Source organism: Amborella trichopoda, chromosome 9 (genome assembly GCF_054954075.1).
Source record: "Amborella trichopoda isolate Santa Cruz 75 chromosome 9, AtrichopodaSantaCruz75HAP2 v2.0, whole genome shotgun sequence".
NCBI classification, from domain to species: domain Eukaryota; kingdom Viridiplantae; phylum Streptophyta; class Magnoliopsida; order Amborellales; family Amborellaceae; genus Amborella; species Amborella trichopoda.
Genome location: NC_142344.1, coordinates 4,930,236 through 4,953,071, shown reverse-complemented (window position 1 = coordinate 4,953,071; position 22,836 = coordinate 4,930,236). Strand labels below are relative to the sequence as shown.

General features: G+C 38.0%; 1 protein-coding gene across 2 annotated transcripts in view; it reads left to right on the top strand.

Moving 5' to 3' along the window:
* Window positions 1-22,836, top strand: part of LOC18445426 (callose synthase 9) — a 74,659-nt gene that overhangs the window by 42,243 nt on the left and 9,580 nt on the right. For both annotated transcript variants that reach the window (XM_088847293.1, XM_020674320.2), the window contains exons 28-40: window positions 259-379; window positions 4,541-4,638; window positions 4,748-4,838; window positions 4,973-5,133; window positions 5,201-5,310; window positions 5,876-6,010; window positions 6,129-6,197; window positions 6,271-6,448; window positions 9,415-9,529; window positions 12,864-12,983; window positions 16,649-16,764; window positions 16,875-16,958; window positions 17,054-17,166. In XM_088847293.1, coding sequence (XP_088703419.1) covers window positions 259-379; window positions 4,541-4,638; window positions 4,748-4,838; window positions 4,973-5,133; window positions 5,201-5,310; window positions 5,876-6,010; window positions 6,129-6,197; window positions 6,271-6,448; window positions 9,415-9,529; window positions 12,864-12,983; window positions 16,649-16,764; window positions 16,875-16,958; window positions 17,054-17,166 — 1,511 coding nt within the window. The remainder of the gene's footprint in view (window positions 1-258; window positions 380-4,540; window positions 4,639-4,747; window positions 4,839-4,972; window positions 5,134-5,200; window positions 5,311-5,875; window positions 6,011-6,128; window positions 6,198-6,270; window positions 6,449-9,414; window positions 9,530-12,863; window positions 12,984-16,648; window positions 16,765-16,874; window positions 16,959-17,053; window positions 17,167-22,836) is intronic.

Genomic DNA, 22,836 nt, shown 5'->3' with positions numbered 1-22,836 from the left:
TCTCTCTCTCTCTATCTCTCTCTCTCGATACACACACAAACACATATGTATATATATACTCTCTCTTGATATACGCACAAATACTTATATGTAGATGTATCGATCAATGTCACTCCCGTCAGTATTGTTCTAAAGGGAACTACCACTCCCTCTCTCTGTCTCTCTCTCAATACACACGCAAACTCTAATATATATATGTCTCTCCCTTCAGTATTGTTCTAAAGGGGACTACCACTCCCTATAATGCCTGTGTAACAGGGTTGAGCGCATATTTGAGGATATTAGAGAAAGTTTAATCAAGGGATCTATTCAGTCTGAATTTCAATTAAGCAAGCTACCTCTTGTGCTATCCAGAATTGCTGCATTGATGGGAATATTGGTATGTACTTGTCTAGTTTCTATCAGTTGCATAAACTGTTGATTGAGTGAATTTCCTGTTGTGCGACATAGCTCTGTTCAACCCTTTTTTTATTTATTTTTGGTGAGCTTTATGCAATGTCATTTTGCTGAAATTGCGTTGATAGCAGCTATTGAGCATCGCTATTGTTTTTTTACCATACTTGTATTTCTTATTTGTTCATTTTATTTTATCTTTTTCATCTCTTATATTGAAGAGATGAGAGGTGATTGTTAGTCTGTTGGTGTTGCATGAAGTATTTATTGTTGAACTCGAGAACAGCACGCTTTCAAGGCAGAATTATCTGCTCTTACATTGATGATATGATTGGTTCATTGTTCATTTCTTAGAGTTGAATGGAATATTTATTGTTGACCTTGAAAGCAGCTCACTTTGAATTCATTGTTACTGGTAACTTAATTTTGTTTTCAAGTTCTCATTTTTCTTTCAGCTAATCCTCTTTCTTAAATTTATAAAATGTTTTTCTTATTTTTGTGAATTCTACATGACCTCAATGATGAAAAGCATAATCACGAAACCTGGAAAATGGCTAGTTTCATGAATCAAGTTCTCAACTTGTTATGCTAGAATGTGAAATGTTACTGCAGTATGTGCTATAATTTATGCAGTAGTTCTTTTTTGCAAACTAACTGGTCTCTTGTTGGCTCTTTTGATGTCCTTTGTGAAAGAAGTGGCTATGTGGAACTCAAAGTTTTAATTTTTTTTTTTTTTTCTTTTATTCAATACACCTGAATTCCACTTACAAAGGCCACTAAATATTGCTGTAAATATAAAAATAATACCCTAGATACAACCTAGGATCTTTATTTTTATTGCCAAAGCAAATAAAAAACATCCAAGAGCAATGAACAATCTTCCACTATGATTTTTAATACAATATGCGCTTCCAGAAGCAATAGACAATCTTCCAGTATGATTTTTAATGCAATGTGTTCCTGACGTTACCCTCACAAGTCTTGATCCACCCCACACATAATTCCCTGACTGATGACGCACTTTTAGTCGTTTTAGGTGTTGCTCAAAATTCTGAGATGGGAAGCTTTTCAGGCCATACCATTCAACCTAGGGGTTTAGAGATCTCAATTCTAGGTTTTGTAGAAACCCTATAGGAACAAACTAGGGTAAGGCTTGAGGGTTTATTTCTCTCTTGGCTAACTATACATCTCTTCTTAAAAAATGAGTAAACCTCACTTAGGGTTTGACCGTGTAACCTTTCTCTTTTTGTTTTCTTTGATAGAAGTCACTCAAATAAGATGAGAGAGAGGGTGGTGTGACTCTCTCTAAGGCAAAAAGTGGGGATCACTCGATTTTAAACTTTGATAAAGAGAGAGAAAAATATGGCGTGAGAGAGTGAGAACATGACATGATAGAGAGAGAGAACTTGGGGCATGAAAGAGAGGAATCTTGTTGTAATGAGAGAGGGGGCTCAAATCTTGTTTAAATAGAAACAAGATCTATGTCCTACTTTAAGTAGGATTCTAATCTAGGTATACTTTATTCTAATTTCCAACTCGACCTTTAGGATAATTAAGAAATCTATGCAGTGAGAAATTTAATCAAAGCCATCCATCCCACAAATCAGCCATCATGATTTTGGGTGGAAAAATAAGAATTTTATCCCCATATATTTTGACCTAAATCCAACTCCTATTTAAATTTGAAATATAACCACTATCGTCATTATCTAATTCTTCCATAATCTTGAAGAAGCCAAAGATAATGCTTTATTTTAAAACTCCCACTTGAATCGGAAACCAAAATCGGATTTGCGCTTGAGTCAAGACGGTAGAGTCTGGGTTTTTAATGTCTCAAGTTCCATTCCTATGTAGCCTTGTCAAAAAAAAAAAAAAATAGAAGAAAAAACAAGGAAACCAAATTTATTTTAAAATTAGAAGATTCCCTATCTAACTAACTTCAACTAAAAGTGACACATTTAAATTTAAATAAGTGGGTCATACCATATTTTGTTTTAAAGAAAATGGAGCACGTGGGCCTCACATGGGTGGTACAACATGTTGGGAGCTGGATCCTTGGTCCCCACACGTGCTTTGTCATGGTCTAAAAATTTTAAAAATGCCTTTTTGATGAATATTACAACAGAAATAAAATTTTAAAATTCTGAAAAAATTAAAAAATTATAAAAACGTTTTTAATATCAAAATAAAATATACCAGGAGTGGATTGGTACCAATTGGTCAAAATTAATGATAATAAGGGCACTTGACCCAAGAACCATCATCCACCACCGTTTTCTTATCCCAACCCTATAAAGACCCATGACCCACACTCTCAAAGCAGGGACCTATGATTGGCTTTCCAAGTTGGATAATAAACAATGAAACCATGACTCTGGAATGTGGATTACTATTACCCCCCATTTAAGAGCAAGTCTAGCACTTGACACCAGATTGCAAAGGGGGCTCTCTCTATGCACATGCACACGTGTCCCTCTAAAACTTCCCAGTAATCTGGATGTCATGTGTTCATATCGTGTGAAAGTTTGTTGAGGCTTTGGCCCTTGTTCTCACTAGCTTACAACCGCATACAGGAGCCCACACAGTTTTCCTAGCATGCAAAAGAACATCCATGGGCATCTCTCTGACCTTAATAAGGGATGACCCACTGTAAAACCTTCTCAGTAGTGCCATACACCCAAAGGTAAGGGTTTTGGATATAACTAAGCTATAAACCGCCCAAACCTTAGTCAGTCAACACACACACTCCCACTTAAATACATATTCTACTATAAAATATCATATTTGCAAGCTCTCTAGGCCTTTAAAGACCACAAAACCCAACACTCTGAGCATCTTTATCAGTGAGGATAATCTGAAATTTTGATGTGCTTACATGCCTAGACTTTTGGCCTAAGTATTTGGAATATATTTCAGTGTTTGGGGCATTGTGATGTTAATTTCTGGTGATGATATGCTTTTCATATTCTGTCTTTCTAAATACGATTTAAAGTTCCTTTCTCTATGAAAGTGCAAAGCAAGTTGGAACTGAGCATTTGTCATGTGTTTCTCTTAGTACTGTTGGATGGTAGTCTATATTCTTAGGAGTGCAGCTTCTAAGTTTTTGAGTTGTGCATTGAATCCTTGGAGTGAAATTAATTTTTTGAGGGGCCAAAATAAGGGTTCTTGTGATACCTAACAACTACCATCTCCAAAGGTTGCTTTGGATGCACGATTATGTGGTCACTGACAGTCATGTCAGTGCCTAACATGACAAATAGCTATTCTTGTTTTCAGTTATTTAAATTTGTGATTCTCATATGATTCTTGTATGATTCTTGGTTGGTTTGGTTATATCAATGACTCAAGTTTGTGTGTACCCTAGTTTGTTCTTTAGCAAGTAGCAGTTTTATGCTGTTTTAGCCTTTGTTCCTCTGTGATACTCAACCATGTAGATCTTCTTGGTCAACTGGTTTGTCAGTGCATTGGATTTACAGTTGGTAGGTTTTGCTAGTTCTTTCTTTCACAAGTACAATTAACTTCAGAGTTCTCATGGATAACTCCATCCATAATCATATACTGTGCTCATTTTGTGACGTATCTGAACTGCTTTTAATTTTGCTTTTCACTCAGGATTAAAGACAACCGTATGGCCTATGTTTCCTTTTAGTAGTACTTGATTCTATTTCTACTTGAATGGGACTGACGTGCTTTGGTTGAGTATGGATTTATATTGAACTATCTCTTTGACAGTTTCCTGCAAAAGAATTTTTCAACTAGATGAGGATCCTGTGGATGACTACACATCATCTCAAATTGGTCTAGCACAAGACTGTTAAACTCTTTGTTAGGATAGATATCTGTAGAAGGGAGGGCTAATTTGGGGCTGGTAATTTTGGTGTCTATTGAGTAGATTTCTCTGAGGCGAGATCTCCATAGTAGACAGTCACTGATAGTTTGTTGTCTTCCCCGCAATAAAAAAAAAAACTTGTTATATTCTGACTCCTACAGTTCCCAAAATCAAAAAAAAATGTTGGTGTGACATGTATATGAGAGAACTCTTTCTTTCTTAGTATGGATGCTGGACATAATGTGATAACTGAATGAATCAACGAAATATACCGATGCATACTGTATCAAAACAGTTTCTGGTGACTTCCTTCCACAGATACAAGAAAAAACTCCTGATCTGGCGAAGGGGGTTGTGAAAGCTGTCCAAGACCTCTACGATATTGTGCAACACGATATCCTCTCATATGACAAGAAGTACGGTTAAAACCTTGTCATCAATTTAATTATTTTTCCTTAATGCAGTTTGACCTTTCTTTTTGTGTATGTTCTTTTTTTTTAAGCATTCTTTTTGTGTATGTTCAAGAGAGCACTACAATACATGGAGCATCTTGGCAAAAGCGAGGACTGAGGGAACCCTTTTCTCTGAGCTGGCCTGGCCGAATGATTTGGAATTGGTAAGTACCATTTCTTAATCCGTGGGGACTTGTTTTAGAAATCATTCATTTGAAGTTGTGTACTAGATCAGATTGTCTTTTATTATGCAAAGACCTCCTTTATGTTAGACTGAGTAAAATCAAATGAAATGCAGAAGTCACAAGTGAAAAGGTTGCATCGCTTATTGACTATTAATGAGTCTGCTGCAAATATTCCCAAAAACTTAGAGGCCAGGAGGAGGCTTGAGTTTTTCACCAATTCGTTATTTATGAACATGCCTGTGGCTAGGCCTGTGAGAGGGATGGTTTCCTTTAGGTAAGCTCTCCAACTCCCTCTCTCTCTGAGGGGCAGCTCCTCAAAGTTTTTGTACACTTTTGTGCAGTGTTTTTACTCCGTATTACTCAGAGGTAGTGCTGTATAGCAAGGATGAACTTCAAAAGAAAAATGAGGATGGAATTTCTATTTTGTTCTACCTCCAAAAGATATTTCCAGGTATTCCCTACTGTTCTACTGTGTTTCCTTTACTTACCCCACAGAATGAGTAGTCAACATCTACATTCGTTTCTCTTTGGGTGTTTGCTTTCTAGTGGTGTAGATCACACTTGTTGAGCATTTAAATAACTTAGTTACCCTGATTATTATCACATGTGTGTTCTCTACTTGATGTAATAGAGGGAGATAACTCATATGTAGGGGTCTTTTCTCTTTTAGTATGTAGGTGTGGCAATCGGATCTGGTCGACCTGAACTGGGTTCAACACATTGGACCCAGCAGGTCGGGTCTAAGTCGTCCCAGTATTCCCTATTGTTGTATTGTGTTTCCCTTTACTTAACCTCTTTACTTATTGTCAAGTATTTTTTTAATGATGTTAAATTGGTTGTAAAAAGCTTGCGATTGTTGTTTTAATTCTATAAACCATTGGTCCTTTAGATATTGAAGTACTTCTTTTTTTAAAAAAAATTGTTAAAGTTTAAAATTTTATTTCAATTGAAGTATTAACCCCATCCGTGGTGGCAACTACTAATTTTATTAACATGAGACGTTTGGCTTATATCAGATGAGTGGAAGAACTTTCTCTCCCGAATAGGCAGAGATGAAAATGTATCTGACTCAAGCTTGTTCAGTAATCCGAATGATTTGCTTGAGCTAAGGTTTTGGGCTTCTTACCGTGGGCAAACTTTGGCTAGAACTGGTAACTGTCTTCTCCTTGAAATAACATGGCAATGTTTCTTATGATTTGGTATGAGGACATTTTACTTCAGCGATGGATTGGGATTCATTTTTCCCTCATATTGATGTCGGCTGTACAGTTCGTGGGATGATGTACTATAGGAAAGCACTTGTGCTACAGAGCTATTTGGAAAGGAATGCCTCTGGAGGTATGACCGAACTCTATCTGTGTATTTTATAATATTAAATTTGTGGATAATCAGTTTATCCTGGTGGTCTCAGATCCTGAAGAAGCACTGGGTGAGGATGATGCATCAAACACCCAAGGTTTTGAGTTATCCCGTGAGGCACGGGCTCAGGCAGATTTGAAGTTTACATATGTTGTAACCTGTCAAATATATGGGAAACAGAAAGAACAACATAAGCCGGAAGCTTCTGATATTGCTTTGTTAATGCAAAGGTTAGGATGATTACTTTATAAGCTCATGAGATTATTACTACTCTCATAAAGAGAGTTGTGAATCTTTGTCTGTATGTACTTTTGGTTTTTGGAGGGGCAGCCTAACCATATATGTGCTAACCTTTGGCTACACCGGTTTGACTTGTAGTATTGTACACAAATGTTCATGGATGGTTGCACACGCTTGACATGTGCATATAAGTTGATTAGCACATGCATTCACATACACTTGGATGCATGCATTGAAAAGCAGTGGCTATGTAGAATTCTAGAGTATAAATTCAAAAATTTCATCTTTTCTTTATTAATAGCTGGAATTCCTACTTATAATTGCTATAATACAATGCAAACTAAACGTACTACAGTCTAGGATCTTTAAATCTTGTTGCAAAAAAGGACTTCTATTCAAAATTGCATTAAAACTTACTACTTGGGGAACAAATATGAATCAGGAACAGCAAAATAAAATAAAAACTAGGAAGACTTACTCAACTTCCTACCTATGGTTGTCCCCTTTGGACTTGGTGCATCTCACACCCGATCACCTGACAGCTGGCGCACTTTATGCTTACATCCTGCTGAATCCACCAATCTGAACTGAGAAGCAACCTTATCAGAAATCTATGGGGCTGAGAGCATGGGTCACAATTAGGGTTTCTTAAGACCCTTTTAAACTTTGGGGTATGCCATAAAAATGGCACCTCCCCCCCCCCCGCCTTGGCATGTGCCACCCCAAAAACCTTATAGGAGGTGGCATGCAACCTAGAGAGAGGAAATGAGAGAGAGAGAGGACAGAAGTGTGTTGAGAATGTGGTGGCTTTCCCTCCTTATATATGCCTCAAGGGCCCTAGGGTGTTCTAATCAGATTAGGATTCGTCATTATCTAAAATTATGTAGGTAATTTGTGGGGTGAAATAAATAATTTGAGTCATCTATCCCTAAAATTAGCCATCATGATTTAGGGAGGATTTTAAAGAACCTTATCGCCTAAATTTAACCCATTATCCACTTCTAATCTCTATAGTTTTTTGACCAGTCAAATATCTCTTGAATTATTTAGAATTCCTTTAACCTTACAAAGGGATATTTACGAATTCAACATAAAATAAAAAATTGGTCAAAATAATCTAGATTCCAAAAATATCTTATAAAATATTTTTCACTAAGATTATCTCAGGATATTTCCAAGTAGGATATTTTTCATTTACTTAAAAAAATTGGCTTCCACAAAGATTCCCAAATTAATGGGAACATGGGAGTCCCACTGTGTGAGGCGTGTGGCCCATGTGGACCCCATGTCCCACACCATGTGGGCCCCACACCAGTGGGAGCTGGACCCTTACCCCCCACGTTGGTCCCACAACTTTTAAACATAATTCCAAAACACTTCCTTGTAAAAAAAATTCAGAAATAACCTTCAAGGGTTTTTTTTATTAATTTAAACTCAATTTCAAAATTTTGAAAATATCCAAAAATCACAGAAACTTAAATATTGTTAAAAATAATATTTTCTGGGTTCTTAAAAAATTTAAAACGCTCAGAAATATCCCTTGAATTGGATTGGTACCAATAGGTCAAATATAAGTGACTGTCAGGGCACTTTACCCATGCTAGAATCCATGATCCACAACTTTATTCTCAAACCAACCAATAGGACCCATGACCCACAATCATGTGGAATGATTCATAATTGGCCTGTCAAAGTTGGCTAATAAACCGTGGAACTGTAGTCCTAGTATGTGGATTACAAGTTTCCCCTTAAGACCAAGTCAGATCACATATCATTATAATACAAAGGGGGCTATCTTTATGCACTGGTACACATATCCCTCTATAGGTTGCTTCCCATAAATGCGGCTATTAGATATACATGTTGTGTTGAAGTTTTGTTGAGGATTTGGCCATCGCTCTTGCAAACCTATATCTGCGCACAGGAGACCAAGAAGCTCTCATGGCTTACAAACATCGTTCCTGGGCATCTCTTCGACTTGACAAGGGATGACCTTCTAAACCCTCAACATAGTGCTTATGTCCAAGGTAGAGGATTTTGGACATGGTCTAGACCATAGATCGCGCAACCCTAAGTCAGCATCATATACTCTTATTGAAGTGCACAATTCAGCATCATTTATTATATTTACATACTCTCACGGCCTTTGAAGGCTACAAACCCCAACATGCATCTATGTATGTATCCTTTCGTGCATGGTCAAGTACCTTCTCATTGTCTTTGGCTTGTTATACCTGTTGAAATGGAGAACTTTTTGGACAAGGGAGATGAATTCACAGAATGCTCATTGTCGTTTATTTTGTTGAAAATATGAGTGGTGTAATCTTGGGGATGTGAGAGGCTTTTCTCTTTGTCGTTGACCCATAGCATTCCGTTTTGGCTTTCTTTTCTTGCAGTCACAATTCGAAGTCTTTCGTGACTTATATATTTGGAATTTGGATTAATGTGAAATGCTTATTGGCATACTTAATGTGAAAGAAAGCCGGCAGCAAAATGATGTTTATTGACAGTGCCCAATTGTTATTGCTTCTCTGCTTGCACATGTTTATTTCTATCACACAATTGTGATAAGGTTAAAATGCTGTCTGATAATCTTTCTAAATCATTTTATGCAGTCTTACTATTTGTGAACTTAAATATTTAAATGTTAGAGGAGCACCCTCTGATGTGAATTGTGGACATGGTATTCATGACAAATGCCAACTTGTCTCTTAAGTGTCTCCCCAAGTATTTAAAACTGTTGACTGTCTTCATGCCATGTTAGACCCTCATAACTACACTCATTTAGCATATGGCATATAATTATTTCTTTGATTTTATGTGTATACTGTGTATTTTTTTTTAACTTCACATACCTGTGTTTTGGTTATTCCTTATTATACTGGACAGTCACCTTTTTGTGTTTTTTTGCTCATTATGCTGAAATTTCTTCGATGTATTATTACAATATTTATAGGAATGAGGCCCTAAGGGTTGCCTTCATTGATGAGGTTGAGACATTAAAGGATGGCAAAGTTCAAAGGGAATACTTCTCAAAACTTGTAAAGGCTGATGTGCACGGGAAAGATAAGGTGAATTATTTTTCTATGTTCAGAAATATGTCCTTGATGTTGTTATTATCATGATGCCTTATTCCAAAATTCTTTTTAAGTTGTATTCTCTTTATTGTTACTCCCTTATTTAGTTACTGGAATTAGTGAATGTAATTGAATTTTTCAACATTGTGAAATTGTTGCCAGAGGGGTTTGCTACAACACTACCTTGTAGAAGTGGAACATCTATTAAATTATGGTAGATATGGTACTTTGGCTAATGTAGAGCAACCTTGTGCCCTTATTTGAGAGCCTAAATTCATGGAACTATTTGTAATAAACTTGATATTTATTTTTTATCTTTTATTTTTTGCGTTTGGTTCCATTTTCATGTTACAAATTGTGGGCTGGGGTATCCAAATTTATGATGTGGTACCTAATTTGAATATGAAATGAGAAATCTTCGGGCAGGGGCAGTCAATAAGTGATGTAGAATTGTAATTTCATGAATGTAGTAAAATACTTACAATTTCTCTATATTGTTGACACCATTCTGAAATGGTTTGATTGGATCCATCCTCTCTATTACAGTCCATATGAACTCTGAAAATGGTAAACGCTAAAAACTAGGTTGAACCAGTCAAAATTGGGTCAAACCAGTTGTCAGATCAGATTGTACTGGCATGAAATTTTCTAGTTGGTGAGGTCTTGATTAACTCCATTTGTGTCAACGGTGTGTGAGTATGGTATCGTTTATTTTCTAATATATAACATTTGTTTGATGATAAAAAAATATTGCCAAGATTATGGTAGTGTTGTGATTTGTACAAAGAATTTCTGGTTGGTTAAATAGTCACCCCATTTGTCTCCCTCTGGACATGTGCATTGAGAAACATGAAGTGGGACTTGCCAAAATAAAGAAATGGTTTTTTTCTGATAAAGTTCCAAAATAAGAAATGTTCTCATAAATATGTGGGGTAATGAAGTAGTTGAGATGTGAACAATCAGAAAAAGGAAAGAGTAATTGGAATGGACATGTGCTATACGAGCACTCTAGCTGCTTTATCCGGCCCGGCCCCTTTTGTAGCATGGCTCTCCAGTATATCATGGAAGCTGACAGCAATCAGGTGTATGGAGCTCAAGAGGATTGACATATTACCAAAAAATGGCCTTATTGCATTATACATTAGGAAAAGAAAAAAAATTTCTGTTCCAATTTCTGCCTCTTCCTCTCCCTCTGAATCAGACTTTTCCTTGCCATATGAAGTTCCTATTATTGCCAATGATACGTGTTGGATCCTAGATGTAGAAATATTAAGAAGGTGGATCTCCCCTTCTCCGTCGAAACAAATGAAATTGTTGCTGATACAGGAAGATGCCACCTCTGTTTTTTTAGATCTGACCTTGATCATAAGTCAAGGCCAGGTACAGCTCCTTGTGCCGAGTGCGAGAGTTGGCGATTCCACTGACTGAAGAGAGATTGATTTTGAAAAGGCAGAGTGTCCAGAACAGACTGACCATAGACAGAAAGAGATTGATTTGGTGAATCAACTGACCGAGACAAGGGCAAGTGGAAGGAGAATCCACAGACAGAGGAGAAGGTCATTGGTCAAGTGAAATAGTGCCATAATTCAGAGTCATAATTCAGAGTACCAAGGTACTTTATATGACGGCCTAGCCCTTTTTGTAGCATGGCTATCCAGTATATCATGGAAGTGGACAGCAATCAGGTGTATGGAGCTCAAGAGGATTGACATGTTACCAAAAATGACCTTATTACAGTATACATTAGGAAAGAAAAAAAACCATTGGTCAAGCGAACTAGTGCCACAATTCAGAGTACCAAGGCACTTCATATGATGGCCCGGCCCTTTTTGTAGCACGTCTATCCAGTATATCATGGAAGTGGACAGCAATCAGGTGTATGGAGCTCAAGAGGGTTGACATATTACCAAAAATGACCTTATTACAGTATACATTAGGAAAAGAAAAAAACCATTGGTCAAGCGAACTAGTGCCACAATTCAGAGTACCAAGGCACTTCATATGACAATGAAAATCCCAAAATATCTACCCATTCCACCCTTCGAAACCCCTTAGTCAGACCTGCAAACTAGAAGCCATTATTGCATCACCGATATATCTCTTCCACTTAAACAAGATCATTATAGTCTCTTTATACATGAACCCTCAAATAACCCACTGTGCTTTCTGCACCAGACTGGGGAAGATTAAAAGTGGAAGCCCAAGAAGATGAATATTCTACTGTCAGTTCTTCCTGCTATGACATATTCAAGGCCAGAATTGAAGGAAACACTATCCCCAGAGGCATCTGATGTTGTCTACCAAAAATCCTATTTGGCAACAGTACCCCAACAATCTGGCAATACCAAAGTGGTATCAGGAAGAGAACTCTGCAGTGTGGTCTAAGACCCAAGAGAATAGGCAATAGGTCCCTAAGCCAAAATTACAGTGTCAGGATTCGCAACCTGATGAAGAAAGGATCCCACAAGTGGTGGTATGAATATTTGGATTGGAATGGTGATGCCGGACTTCTATGTGCTTCGCACTTGTGGTGCGGAAATAAACACATCGGCAGTTTATGTACTTTGTATCCTAACTGAGCATGACAGAATAGATCCAAACGTGCAGGTCGCCTAAATGGTCTGTGGATCTATGTTTTGATTTGTCAATATCCATTGAGGGTGGTGCTCCCTCTTGTATTTGAATTCTTTAGAAAATCATTATCAAAAGTGGTTGCTCTTTGTTTTTACTGCTTGTGACACTGTTGAGAATCTAAACATGATATGATAAGCAAATTCTCATACATGTGTTGTACATTGTTCACTGCACATAGCTTCTGTGACATCACACGTATATATTTGCTTTCTGCCCGAGGTAATTTTAGTTATAATTATTCTATGCAGCATTGTAATCTTTATGATTACTAAAATTTTCCGTCAAAACCTAGAGGGTTCCTGCATCTCTTTCATTCTGGAATCCTTTTACATCTTCGATCCACTTAGGGTTGCATTAACCATTTGTATCTGGGTGCTTTTGGGCTTCAAAATCTCATGTGAAAATCTAGAGGGAGGTAGTACTTTTGAGGACATTGATCAGCTTGTGATGAAACATGTTACTACTAAGCATATTCACTTAGCCCTATCGTCACTCTATCAATTGTCCAGGAATTTACAAATTATAATCTGTAGATATTATTTGGATTGGATGTAGTACATGATATTTTCTTTTCCCATGTTATGATTTCTTTGTTGGATCATGTCTTCAAGGTTTCTTTAATGATTAGTGTTGATGCTTGCTTTATTTTTCTGCTTTTGTTTTTACATTAATTTCATGTGTTCCTTTTTCCCAGGAAATTTACTCTGTTAAGCTTCCTGGAAACCCCAAACTTGGGGAGGGGAAGCCAGAAAACCAAAACCATGCAATTATATTTACTCGTGGAAATGCGATGCAGACAATTGACATGAATCAGGTGACATTTTTATCTTGGAATTTTTGCTGCAATAATATTTCTGTTTTTGATGTAGTGTGAATAGAAACACATGTTAAACAAATCAAAAGTTAAAGTTACTTTTGAATGGCCTATAGACGGCACTGTAAAAATCTGGAATCCTTTTCTATCTAGCAAAGAGGATTAGTTTGTACTATTTGGAAGATTTACTATTGGTGTTAAAGTAATAATTCATTCGTTAGAAGTTAGAAGCATCATGAAGCTTTTGCTTGGTTTCAGGCTTGCAAATATATAATGATCATTGTCATAGCAAAACACAAGATGTGGTTGCTCATGGATGTAATAATGCATTCATTATTTGGAATGAATGATTTAGGCTGCTTATTATATTTAGCTTCATCTTGGAAATGGGTTCATATATGGCTCCTTTTACTTGCGTAATAACATCTAGGACTCATCTCAATGGCCTTCTATATTTGGTCACTTATGGTGGGGTTCATTTGATTGGCCCCTATATTCCATTTCAACTTATATAGCTGTCTAATCTATGGTGATTGTGGAGCATGAATATGATGCATGTTAGTGGTGCAGGTACTATTAATACAGCACAACCCCCTCTTTGTATGTGAGCCAGAATTTGCAATTACCTAAACTGACTTGAATAATCGGCATAGCTCCAATTGTGGACTGGCCAACCAGAATTAGAGGGCTGCCACTTAGCTTACCGAAATGCTCTTTTAATTGTGTTTGACCAATGTACAAAAATTCAGCTGCCTGACTGCCTAGGCGGCAATTTTCTCAAACTGCCTAGGCGGTAGGTCCTAGGCAGGTGTACTAAGGCCCCCGCCTAGGCGGGTATGGACACCCACCTAGTACCACCCTTTTTAAGTACTCGCTCACAGGGCTTCATGTTTTTAAAGTTGTTACTGATAGTGCTTTTTATTTTTTTAACAAGCATGTGTTACTGCTTTTATTAATGCGTGGGTTCATGTGGGACTACCCACCAATGGTTTAATTTTTATTTTTTGACAAGCATGTGTTACTGCTTTTATTAATGCGTGGGTTCATGTGGGACTACCCACCAATGGTTTAATTCCAAGTTCCAACAAGCGAAAATATTTAAGACTTTGCTTTCAAGCAACCTACACATGGAATGCTCTTCTCCTTTTATTGATTATAATTGATAATCACTATCATTTTTCTCTTTCACCTTTATAACTTTTACCACCCGTTCACTTTACACATGGAGCACTCTTGCACTGCCACCTAATCTACTCATCAATCAATGCTTCATTACATATGAGCATTTACTTAATGTACTCAACATTTTTGGACACTAATTACTCTTGTTTTATCATTAATTACCCTTGCTTTGTAGTACAATTTTTTTTTAAACACGAGTATTTTTCATCATTAGGAGGGGGGTAGAATAGATATTTCATAAGAATTTAGTAGCATTTAATACTCTATGTGGGTGATGTCACATCCCATGTGGATGATGTCATTTTGCACTATAATTAATAAATGCTCTTCTTTCTATCATGAATTTCTACTTTGGTCTTAAATAATTACCTAAAATACCCCTAGATAAAAAGTTACTACATTATGGGGTAAGGCTATTACACGTTACCTAAAGTAGCCTCTTACTTCCTTTTGGTACCCCCAAAAATATTGCTACCCAGGTATCTAGGCTCCTGCCCGCCCAACTGCCTAAGCGGTCTAGAACCCTGGCCTCCTAGGCGGATTTGCTTTTGTAAGTTCTTTCATTACTCCCTTTTATAACTAGAACTCTTTTGATAACCCATATTTTTTTTCTTTTAAAACTCTTACAAATAAAAACCATTTCTTTTTTCCTTTTTAAAACTTTTTTTCCCGCCTCTGCATTCTTGAACATTGTGTTGGAGTAATATTTGTTATTTTGTCGTTTTGCCATTTGTCGTGCATCACATTTGCATTGCTTTTGTAAACTTTTGCTTTGTTCAGTTGAAGAAGTTGAAATCTTCGGTTTCTCCTAGATGGCCAAAGTTGAAGAAATAAAGAGTAAAGTCTTAGCAGTTTTTTGGTGGACATGCCCAAAGAGATCCTCTATACCATGATTTTTCTGGAACTATAAGGGCACATTTGTTTCAAGGAAGACAGGGCTGCCAAAGCCCTATCTTCCACCATACTTTAGTAGCCTCAGCTTCCATGGGTTAGCATGAAGTTACCGCTTTGCCAAAACGTGCTTTGCATCACACTTCCTACATGTGAACGTGGGAAGTGCAACAGTGATGGAAATCATGATTTTTCAGTAAATTAATGCATCCAAACTGCTGTAACCAAATTTTCTTTGTTTTTCAAATCCTGGTCACTTTGACCTAAATCTCGGGGTCTGTGAACAACAAGGTCCTGAGTAAGCTTAAAAAAAATTAAAAAAATAAAAGAATAAAAAATTGTGGAAGGCGTATGATTGATTTACCATTATTCATCGTCATCATCATTATCCAATCCTTATCCCAATTATTTGGGATCAGCTATGTTAAATCATGCACCTCCATTCTTCTCTATCAAGGGCTATATCGCCATATCTTTTCTCACTACTTCTATCCATACCCTTTTGGGTCTTCCCCTTGCCCTTATAGAGCCTTCCGCTTGAACCAAATCGCACCTTCTAATTAGAGTTGTATTAGGTCTACGCTGCACATGGCCAGACCACCTAAGTTCACTTTCCCTCATCTTATCACCTATCAAAGCCACACCTAAGTTTCCTCCTATGTATTCATTCTGAATTCTATTGTTTCTTGTCCATCCTGGTTCAGGCCAACAAGTTTCAGCCTATCTACAATGAAGTTCTCATGCCAGGATGTTTTAGAATTAACCTTTTCTCCATAATTTTTTTTGTTTTGTTGTAAATATTGTGTTAAACTTGCTGTTCTAATCAACCAATGCCAACAATAAAGTAATCAAGTGTTTTCATCAGATTCCTCTACTTGAACCTCGTTTTCCATGCAATCACCATTGGAAATATATGCGCGTACATTTATGTCATACCCTGTGTGTATTAAGTACGTTGATTGACTTTGGTATGTTCAAATTAGCAGTGTGCAGAAATTAGTAGATTCATATTTATATAATGATGTTTTGTTGATCTTCGATGCATATATATTGGCAAATTTATGTCTTAATTTCTATCGCATCCCAATGAAGTGTTGACACCAGTATACAAGGCGCATGCTTAGTGACTGACTGTGTCATCAGTCATGAACGCAGGACAATAGAAAGTATATGAGTCATGGTAACATCAAATCAAGTACTCCTTATCCTTTTCCTGTAATGTGACAAAGAAAAGAACTTCTAACATGTAGATGGGATACTGAACGTATATATTCGTTGCTGAGGCATATATAAAAGTTACAGCATACAGAGTGCGTTGGCATGTGATTTCTTGTGGCCATTTACTCCTTTGGCCCTTCGTGATGGAAAAATTTGCTAAAGAATTTTACTTAAAGAAACGGTAGATCCTTGTTGGAGATTTAGCTGCATTCTGGATGAATGTTGCTCAGGTTATCTGCATTATCAAGCCTTGTGGTCATGGAAATCCTCTTCTACTTAACCATTTTTTGTAACTCTTGTGCGATTTTTCATGCTCATTTGGTCTCATTCTCTGGGCATTTACCTATCTAATGCTTTGGCTCTTCTCTTGAAAGGATAATTATTTTGAGGAAGCTTTGAAAATGAGAAATCTTCTTGAAGAATTTGATTCTCCTCATGGAATACGTCCGCCAACAATTCTTGGTGTTCGTGAGCATGTCTTTACGGGAAGGTATGTGGAAAATGGCTCTCGTATTATGCTTTAGTTCTGTATTAATTGTAGTACGATCACCAACTGGTGCTATGCTTAAGTTGACATGTTTTGTTGGAATTGCTCTGTAGTGTGTCCTCATTAGCTTCGTTTATGTCCAACCAAGAGACGAGTTTTGTGACATTGGGTCAGCGTGTTTTGGCTAGCCCTCTTAAGTAAGTTGGCATGGTATATGCTTCGTTTAGTTTGTTTGTGGTTTATTGATTTTCTTAGAGTAATATAAGATGTATGATTTCCTTCCTCTATGTAGGGTCCGCATGCATTATGGTCATCCAGATGTTTTTGATAGAGTTTTCCATATAACGAGAGGTGGTATCAGCAAGGCATCACGAGTAATCAACATAAGTGAAGATATATATGCAGGTATATTGTGGTCATCCCATTTATATATAAGTTTTGTGCTTGTTGCATTTGTACTTAAATTCATCATGGTTATTTCCCTGCATAGAGTCCAATTTTTGCATTTTGATGTCTGTCGATTACAGAAAACTCAGATAGAATGTATGACACTCGAAGCTTTTGTGACTTCTGCATTTGGTTTGTGATTTTGACATTTGTTTTAGACCTCTTTATTTCATGTGTTGTTTTCTCAAGATCCATTTCCATCATCTGTCAGTATTTTGTTGTTCCTCATCCAGGGGTTCAAGTTGGTAGTTTCTTGATCACCAATGATATCTTACCTCAGTTTACTAAAATTTTGTGGCTTCTTGATTATTCGATTTCAAATTATCCAACCACATATTTTCCGATCTACTCATTTCATCTGATGCCATCTGCTTCTAGATTTGCATTCTCTCTAGCTGCACGAATCTTGTCTTGTCATATTACTCTATCAAAGGCAATACCCTCAGTCATACTATAAGTTACCGTATCTCTTCTCACTACATCCATCTATAAGCGATAAGATGCGAGAAAATAGACTTAGGTGTGGCCATGTGTGGCGCCGACCAAGTAAAATACAGTACCTGTCAGGAGGTGCAAGTTAGTTTAAGTGGAAGGACTTAAAAGGGCAAGGGGTTGGCCCAAAAGGACGTGATTGGAAGTAGTTCGAAAAGATATGGGGACTTATAGCCTCGCAGTCGGGATATGACCTTTAATAGAGCATAATGGTAGACTATGACTCATGTAGCTGACCCCAATTTAGTTGAGAAAAGGCTATGATGATGATGATGATGATGATGATGATGATGGTGATGATGATAATAGCCATCTTGTAGAACTTGCCCATTGGTATGTGACAATTATATTAGACTCCAGAAGCATATCTCCACTCATCCACCCAACTCTAAATCTATGTGTTCCTCAATCTCTCCATTCTCATGGACTATCAACCCAAGATATCGAAAATAATTTCTTTTAGGTACTTGTTCACCATCAGTCTCCTCGTTTCTACTCCTATTATTACTAAACTCGCATTCCATATATTCTGTCTTAGTCTAGCTAATTTTAAACTTTTAGATTAATTGGAGGATCTCTCCAAAGATCTAACTATGCGTTGACATCGTCTCTAGTCTTATCAATCAAAGTTATGTCATATACAAACAATACACAATGGTACTTCTTCTTGTAGATGTCTAGTTAACTCGTCCACAACTAAAGCAAACAGATATGGGGTCAATGCTACCCACTGATATAGGTGTATTGTCACTGAAAATTCACTTGTCTCTCCGCTAATTGCTCTTACACTAGTACATATCTCTCATCAAGTCAATATATCCTTTAGAGACTCCGTTCTTTTCTAGTATCCACCAAACTAGCTCTCTAGTTACTCTATCTTATGCTTTCTCTTAATCAATAAAGACCATTTGGAGGTCTTTTCTTTTATCCCTTGACTTCTCAATCAATTGTCCAAGTAGGAAAATAACCTCAACAGTTGATCTCCCTTGCATAAAACGAAATTGATGTTCTGATATATTCATTTCATATTGTAGCTGTTGTTCAATCACTCTTTCCCACAACTTCATAGTGTGACTCATTAGTTTAATCCCTCGATGTCCGTACAACATTGTTTGTCTCCTTTGTTCTTGTGAATAGGTACCACAACACTTTTTCTCAATTCGTATGCCATTTTCTTTGTTCTCAAAATCTTGTCGAATAGCTTAATTAACCAAAATATGTTGATGTCTCCCATGCACTTTCAAGCCTCTATCGATATACTATCTGGTCCTAAAGCCTTTCTTATCTTCATTTTTCTAAAAGTTGCTTTCACTTCAGGTATCCTAAGCCTACAAATGTGTCAGTGACCTTTGACCTCATTTATGTCAAATGTTCCTCTTAACGTCGTGCTTCTATAGTGTTTGTTATTTAACAATTTTTAAAATAAATTCTCCACCTTTTATTGACCCATTATTCTTCACCAAGACCCTTTGATCCTCACTCTTAGTGCATTTAACATGATCTAGGTCCCTACACATCCTCTCTCTCATTTTTGTTATTTTGGAGGAATCTTTTTCACCTTCTCATCCCCAATTTATTGTATAGATCATTATATGCCTTAACCCTAGCCTTACTATTATCTTTACATTTTCATATGCTTCTAAGTTTTGATATTTCTATTCCATTGCCAAGCTATGTGACATGATTGTCTTTTGCTAATAGCCTTTTGAACCTCGTCACTCTACCACCAAGTCTCCTTATTTGAATGTCTTTTCCCTCTAGATCCTTGGAAAACTTATTTTGCCGCGTTTTTAATACAATCAATCTTCTCATTCCCCATAACATTAACTTCGTCCTTGGAATTCCATTTTAATTCTTTTATCAATTTATTTCTAAATAAGTATATCTTGAAGTATGTCAATATATATATGCAGTAAAAATTTATTGGAATTATTTCTTTGATGAAAATGTAACTCATAAAGTATTTTTGGTAAAACAGATGATGAGTTGAGAAGGATTTCTTTTGAATGAGATGCTTTTATAGAAAAATTATTTATTAAAATGAAGAAAATCAGTAATCGGAAAGCATGAGTGTTACATGCTTTGATCTGAAGTTGGTGTCTGGTAAAGAGGTTGCTGTTAAATCTCCGGGATAATGTTAGTGGTGCTTCTTTGACTTCTTAGAGTGATTCAAGGTTGGGCATTATGTAGATGCAAAATATTTGCTCAGGATCATGGTAAGGCGGAAGGTTGGATTGACCACTGACTGTCTCACCTTTCCACACCACAGCCACACCCACCACCACCACCATCAAGCTACTGACACATGTCTGCTCGAAAAGTGAAATTTTTGGGTTGTACTTGGGAACCCTTCTGGTGTTTTGAGTTCTCTCTTTGAAGCTTCCTTCCTTTTAATCAATGCATTATATCTTACTTGTCTTCTTGTTCTGAGTTCCCACTAAATGATCATTCTGGTGGTGTATATCGCAGTGTCCCATCTAGTGCGATTCTGTTGTGCACATGCTGATCCACTAAGGCACTCTTATGTGGCACCGGCATGCACACCCATGTTTGCTTATTGAACTGGGAACTGTTCCCAATGGAAGAAAAGACATGAAGTTTCTTTAATTTTAAATATGATTATCCACTGTATCTCCACCCCTGTTATTTGGCTGATCCTGGTATTTGATGTTATCACAATTGGGTTTAGGCCTTAAGTAAATTCTTAAAATGATGTGTTCTAATTCCAATATAGACTGATTCTCATTACGGGCATGTATCTTTGCCCAGGACTCCAGAGGCTCATAGGGCTTAAAGTTATGGTTCTTGCTTCTTCTCAAAAAAAAGTTATGGTTCTTGCTAACTGTTCTTCACAAAATGGATCTTATTGTCACCAGTTGATCAATGCCCTCTAGATAGAATCCCTACTATGTTTTTTTTTATTGCTTGTTATTGAGGAGTATAGAGTTGTTTCTGTGATATGGGGATTTGATAGGCTCTCGGAAGAAGAATGAAAGCTCCGCTATGCCTAGGGAGCTTTGGGTGCCATGGGCGTGAAAAGCTCCTGCCCGGGTACGCATCTCTCGCCTATCCCTCCCACCCCTCGATTCTATCCCATCCCTGCCTGCCCAGCCCCTCACCGTTGTCCCTGGGATCGTGCGACGCCACCCCTGCTCTGCCGCTGCAACGGCCCCTTCTCTCTGCCTTGCCCTTCTGTGCTGGTTGGTACTCTTGACCTGGCAATTTCTGCTATGCTGGCAGCGGCTCTCGTCGGTTCATTCTACCCCTGCCGAGACAATCTAAGGGGTATCAAGAGATGGGCCCAAAGACGTTGGGGCTGTCCCGACCTCAGTTGCAAGAGACTTTTAGCTGGGAAGACTCTCTTCATCTTTCCCTCGGCAAGTTCTGTCCCCATCTACCGAAGACCGACCTTGCAAATTTTAGAGCAGCCTCACTTTTTCTCTCTCCCTGGCCCTCAGAGGAATGGGCATTCAAACTTCAGAAAGTATGGGTCAGATTTTTTGACATCCCTCTTCACGTGTGGACAGCGGAAACGTTCCGCACCCTGGGTAAGGCGTGTGGCTCATTCATTACGACACACTGGAAATCGATGGAACTGCTCCCTATGGGAGCTATGCAGGTGTTGGTCGAAATCTTGGACCTAGATTTTATTCCTCCAGCCCTTTGGCTAGCGGTGGAAGGTTGTTTCTACAAGGTACGGTGTGCGTGGCAACAACATCAAATTGGATGACTCTATCTCTAAGAATCTAGCCGAGATTCAGAAAGCTTTGATCGACTATTTCCAAAATCTTGTCTCTACCCCTCTCAGCCCTAAACATACCCTAAGTAATCTTTCTTTCCATTCCTCTCCCCTCCGAGATGGCCAGTTGGTTAGAGCAACCTTCTTCCGAAGAGGAAATTGTCAAGGCAATTCACGATCTTGACCAAGACAAAGCCCCCGACCCTGATGGTTTTCTGGTCACCATCTTTAGTACTTTTTGGCATGTCGTGTGACAAGATGTCATTGCTTTCTTTGAGGAGTTCCATGGTAGGGGCATCGTCCATAAAGCTCTCAATGCTTTGTTCATCACTCTTATAACCAAGATTGAAGGGCCAGACGAACTGAAGGAATTCCGATCTATAAGCCTCCTAAATAACTGGTATAAGATTTTGGCCAAGGTGTTGGCATCTCGAATAAGAAAAGTCCTCAGTCTTGTTATTTCTCGTCAACGGGGTGCTTTTGTGAAAGACCGCCAGATTCTTGATGGTGCTCTAGTAGCCCAAGTCTTCTGGCCTTATTGTGAAACATATCTGGGCCAAAGCCTATGATCACATGGATTGGGGGGTTCTTGATGAAACTCTTCACAGGTTGAGCTTTGGAATGAAGTGGAGGATGTGGATTACGGGTTGTATCTCGAGCCCCCACTTTTCATTGTTAGTCAATAGCTCACCTAGGGGCTTCTTCCCTTCTTCTAGAGGTTTGCACCAGGTGATCCGCTGTCCCCTTTTCTATTATAGCGGAAGTCTTTAGCCAATCCATTTCCCGCCTCTTCAATGTTGGCACGCTTAACGGCTTTAAGTGTGGGCCCAATGGTCCTCCATCCTTCACCAGTTCCTTCAGATCTTTGAGTGGGCCATGGGACTCAAGATCAACTTTGGGAAGTCTAAAATGATTAGGATTGCTCTTGATCCCATTTTCACTCGTGATCAACTTTGCCGAGAGTTGGGGAGGCGCATCGAGAACCTTCCTTCGTCATATCTCGGACTCCCCCCTTGCTATGCCTAGTGCTTGGGCATTCATCATCGACAAGTTCGATCGTAGGCTTGCACCTTGGAAAGGCCACTTCCTATCACCAACCGGTAGAACTACTCTCATTAAGGCAACCATCTCGGGCATTCCAATTTTTCAAATGTCTCTCTTTAGAATGCCGGTGACAGTCATCAATCGGCTCAATCCTTCTTGAAGAGGTTTCTTTGGGAAGGTAATAGTGACAAACGCAAATTTCACCTTTTATCTTGGGACAAAGTGTGCTTCCCTACACAACAAGGAGGGCTTGGCATCTGCAATCTTAAGCTTACTAACATTGCCCTCATGGGTAAATGGTGGTGGCGCTTTGCCACGCAATCCAATCACCAATGGCAGTCGGTCCTCTAGCA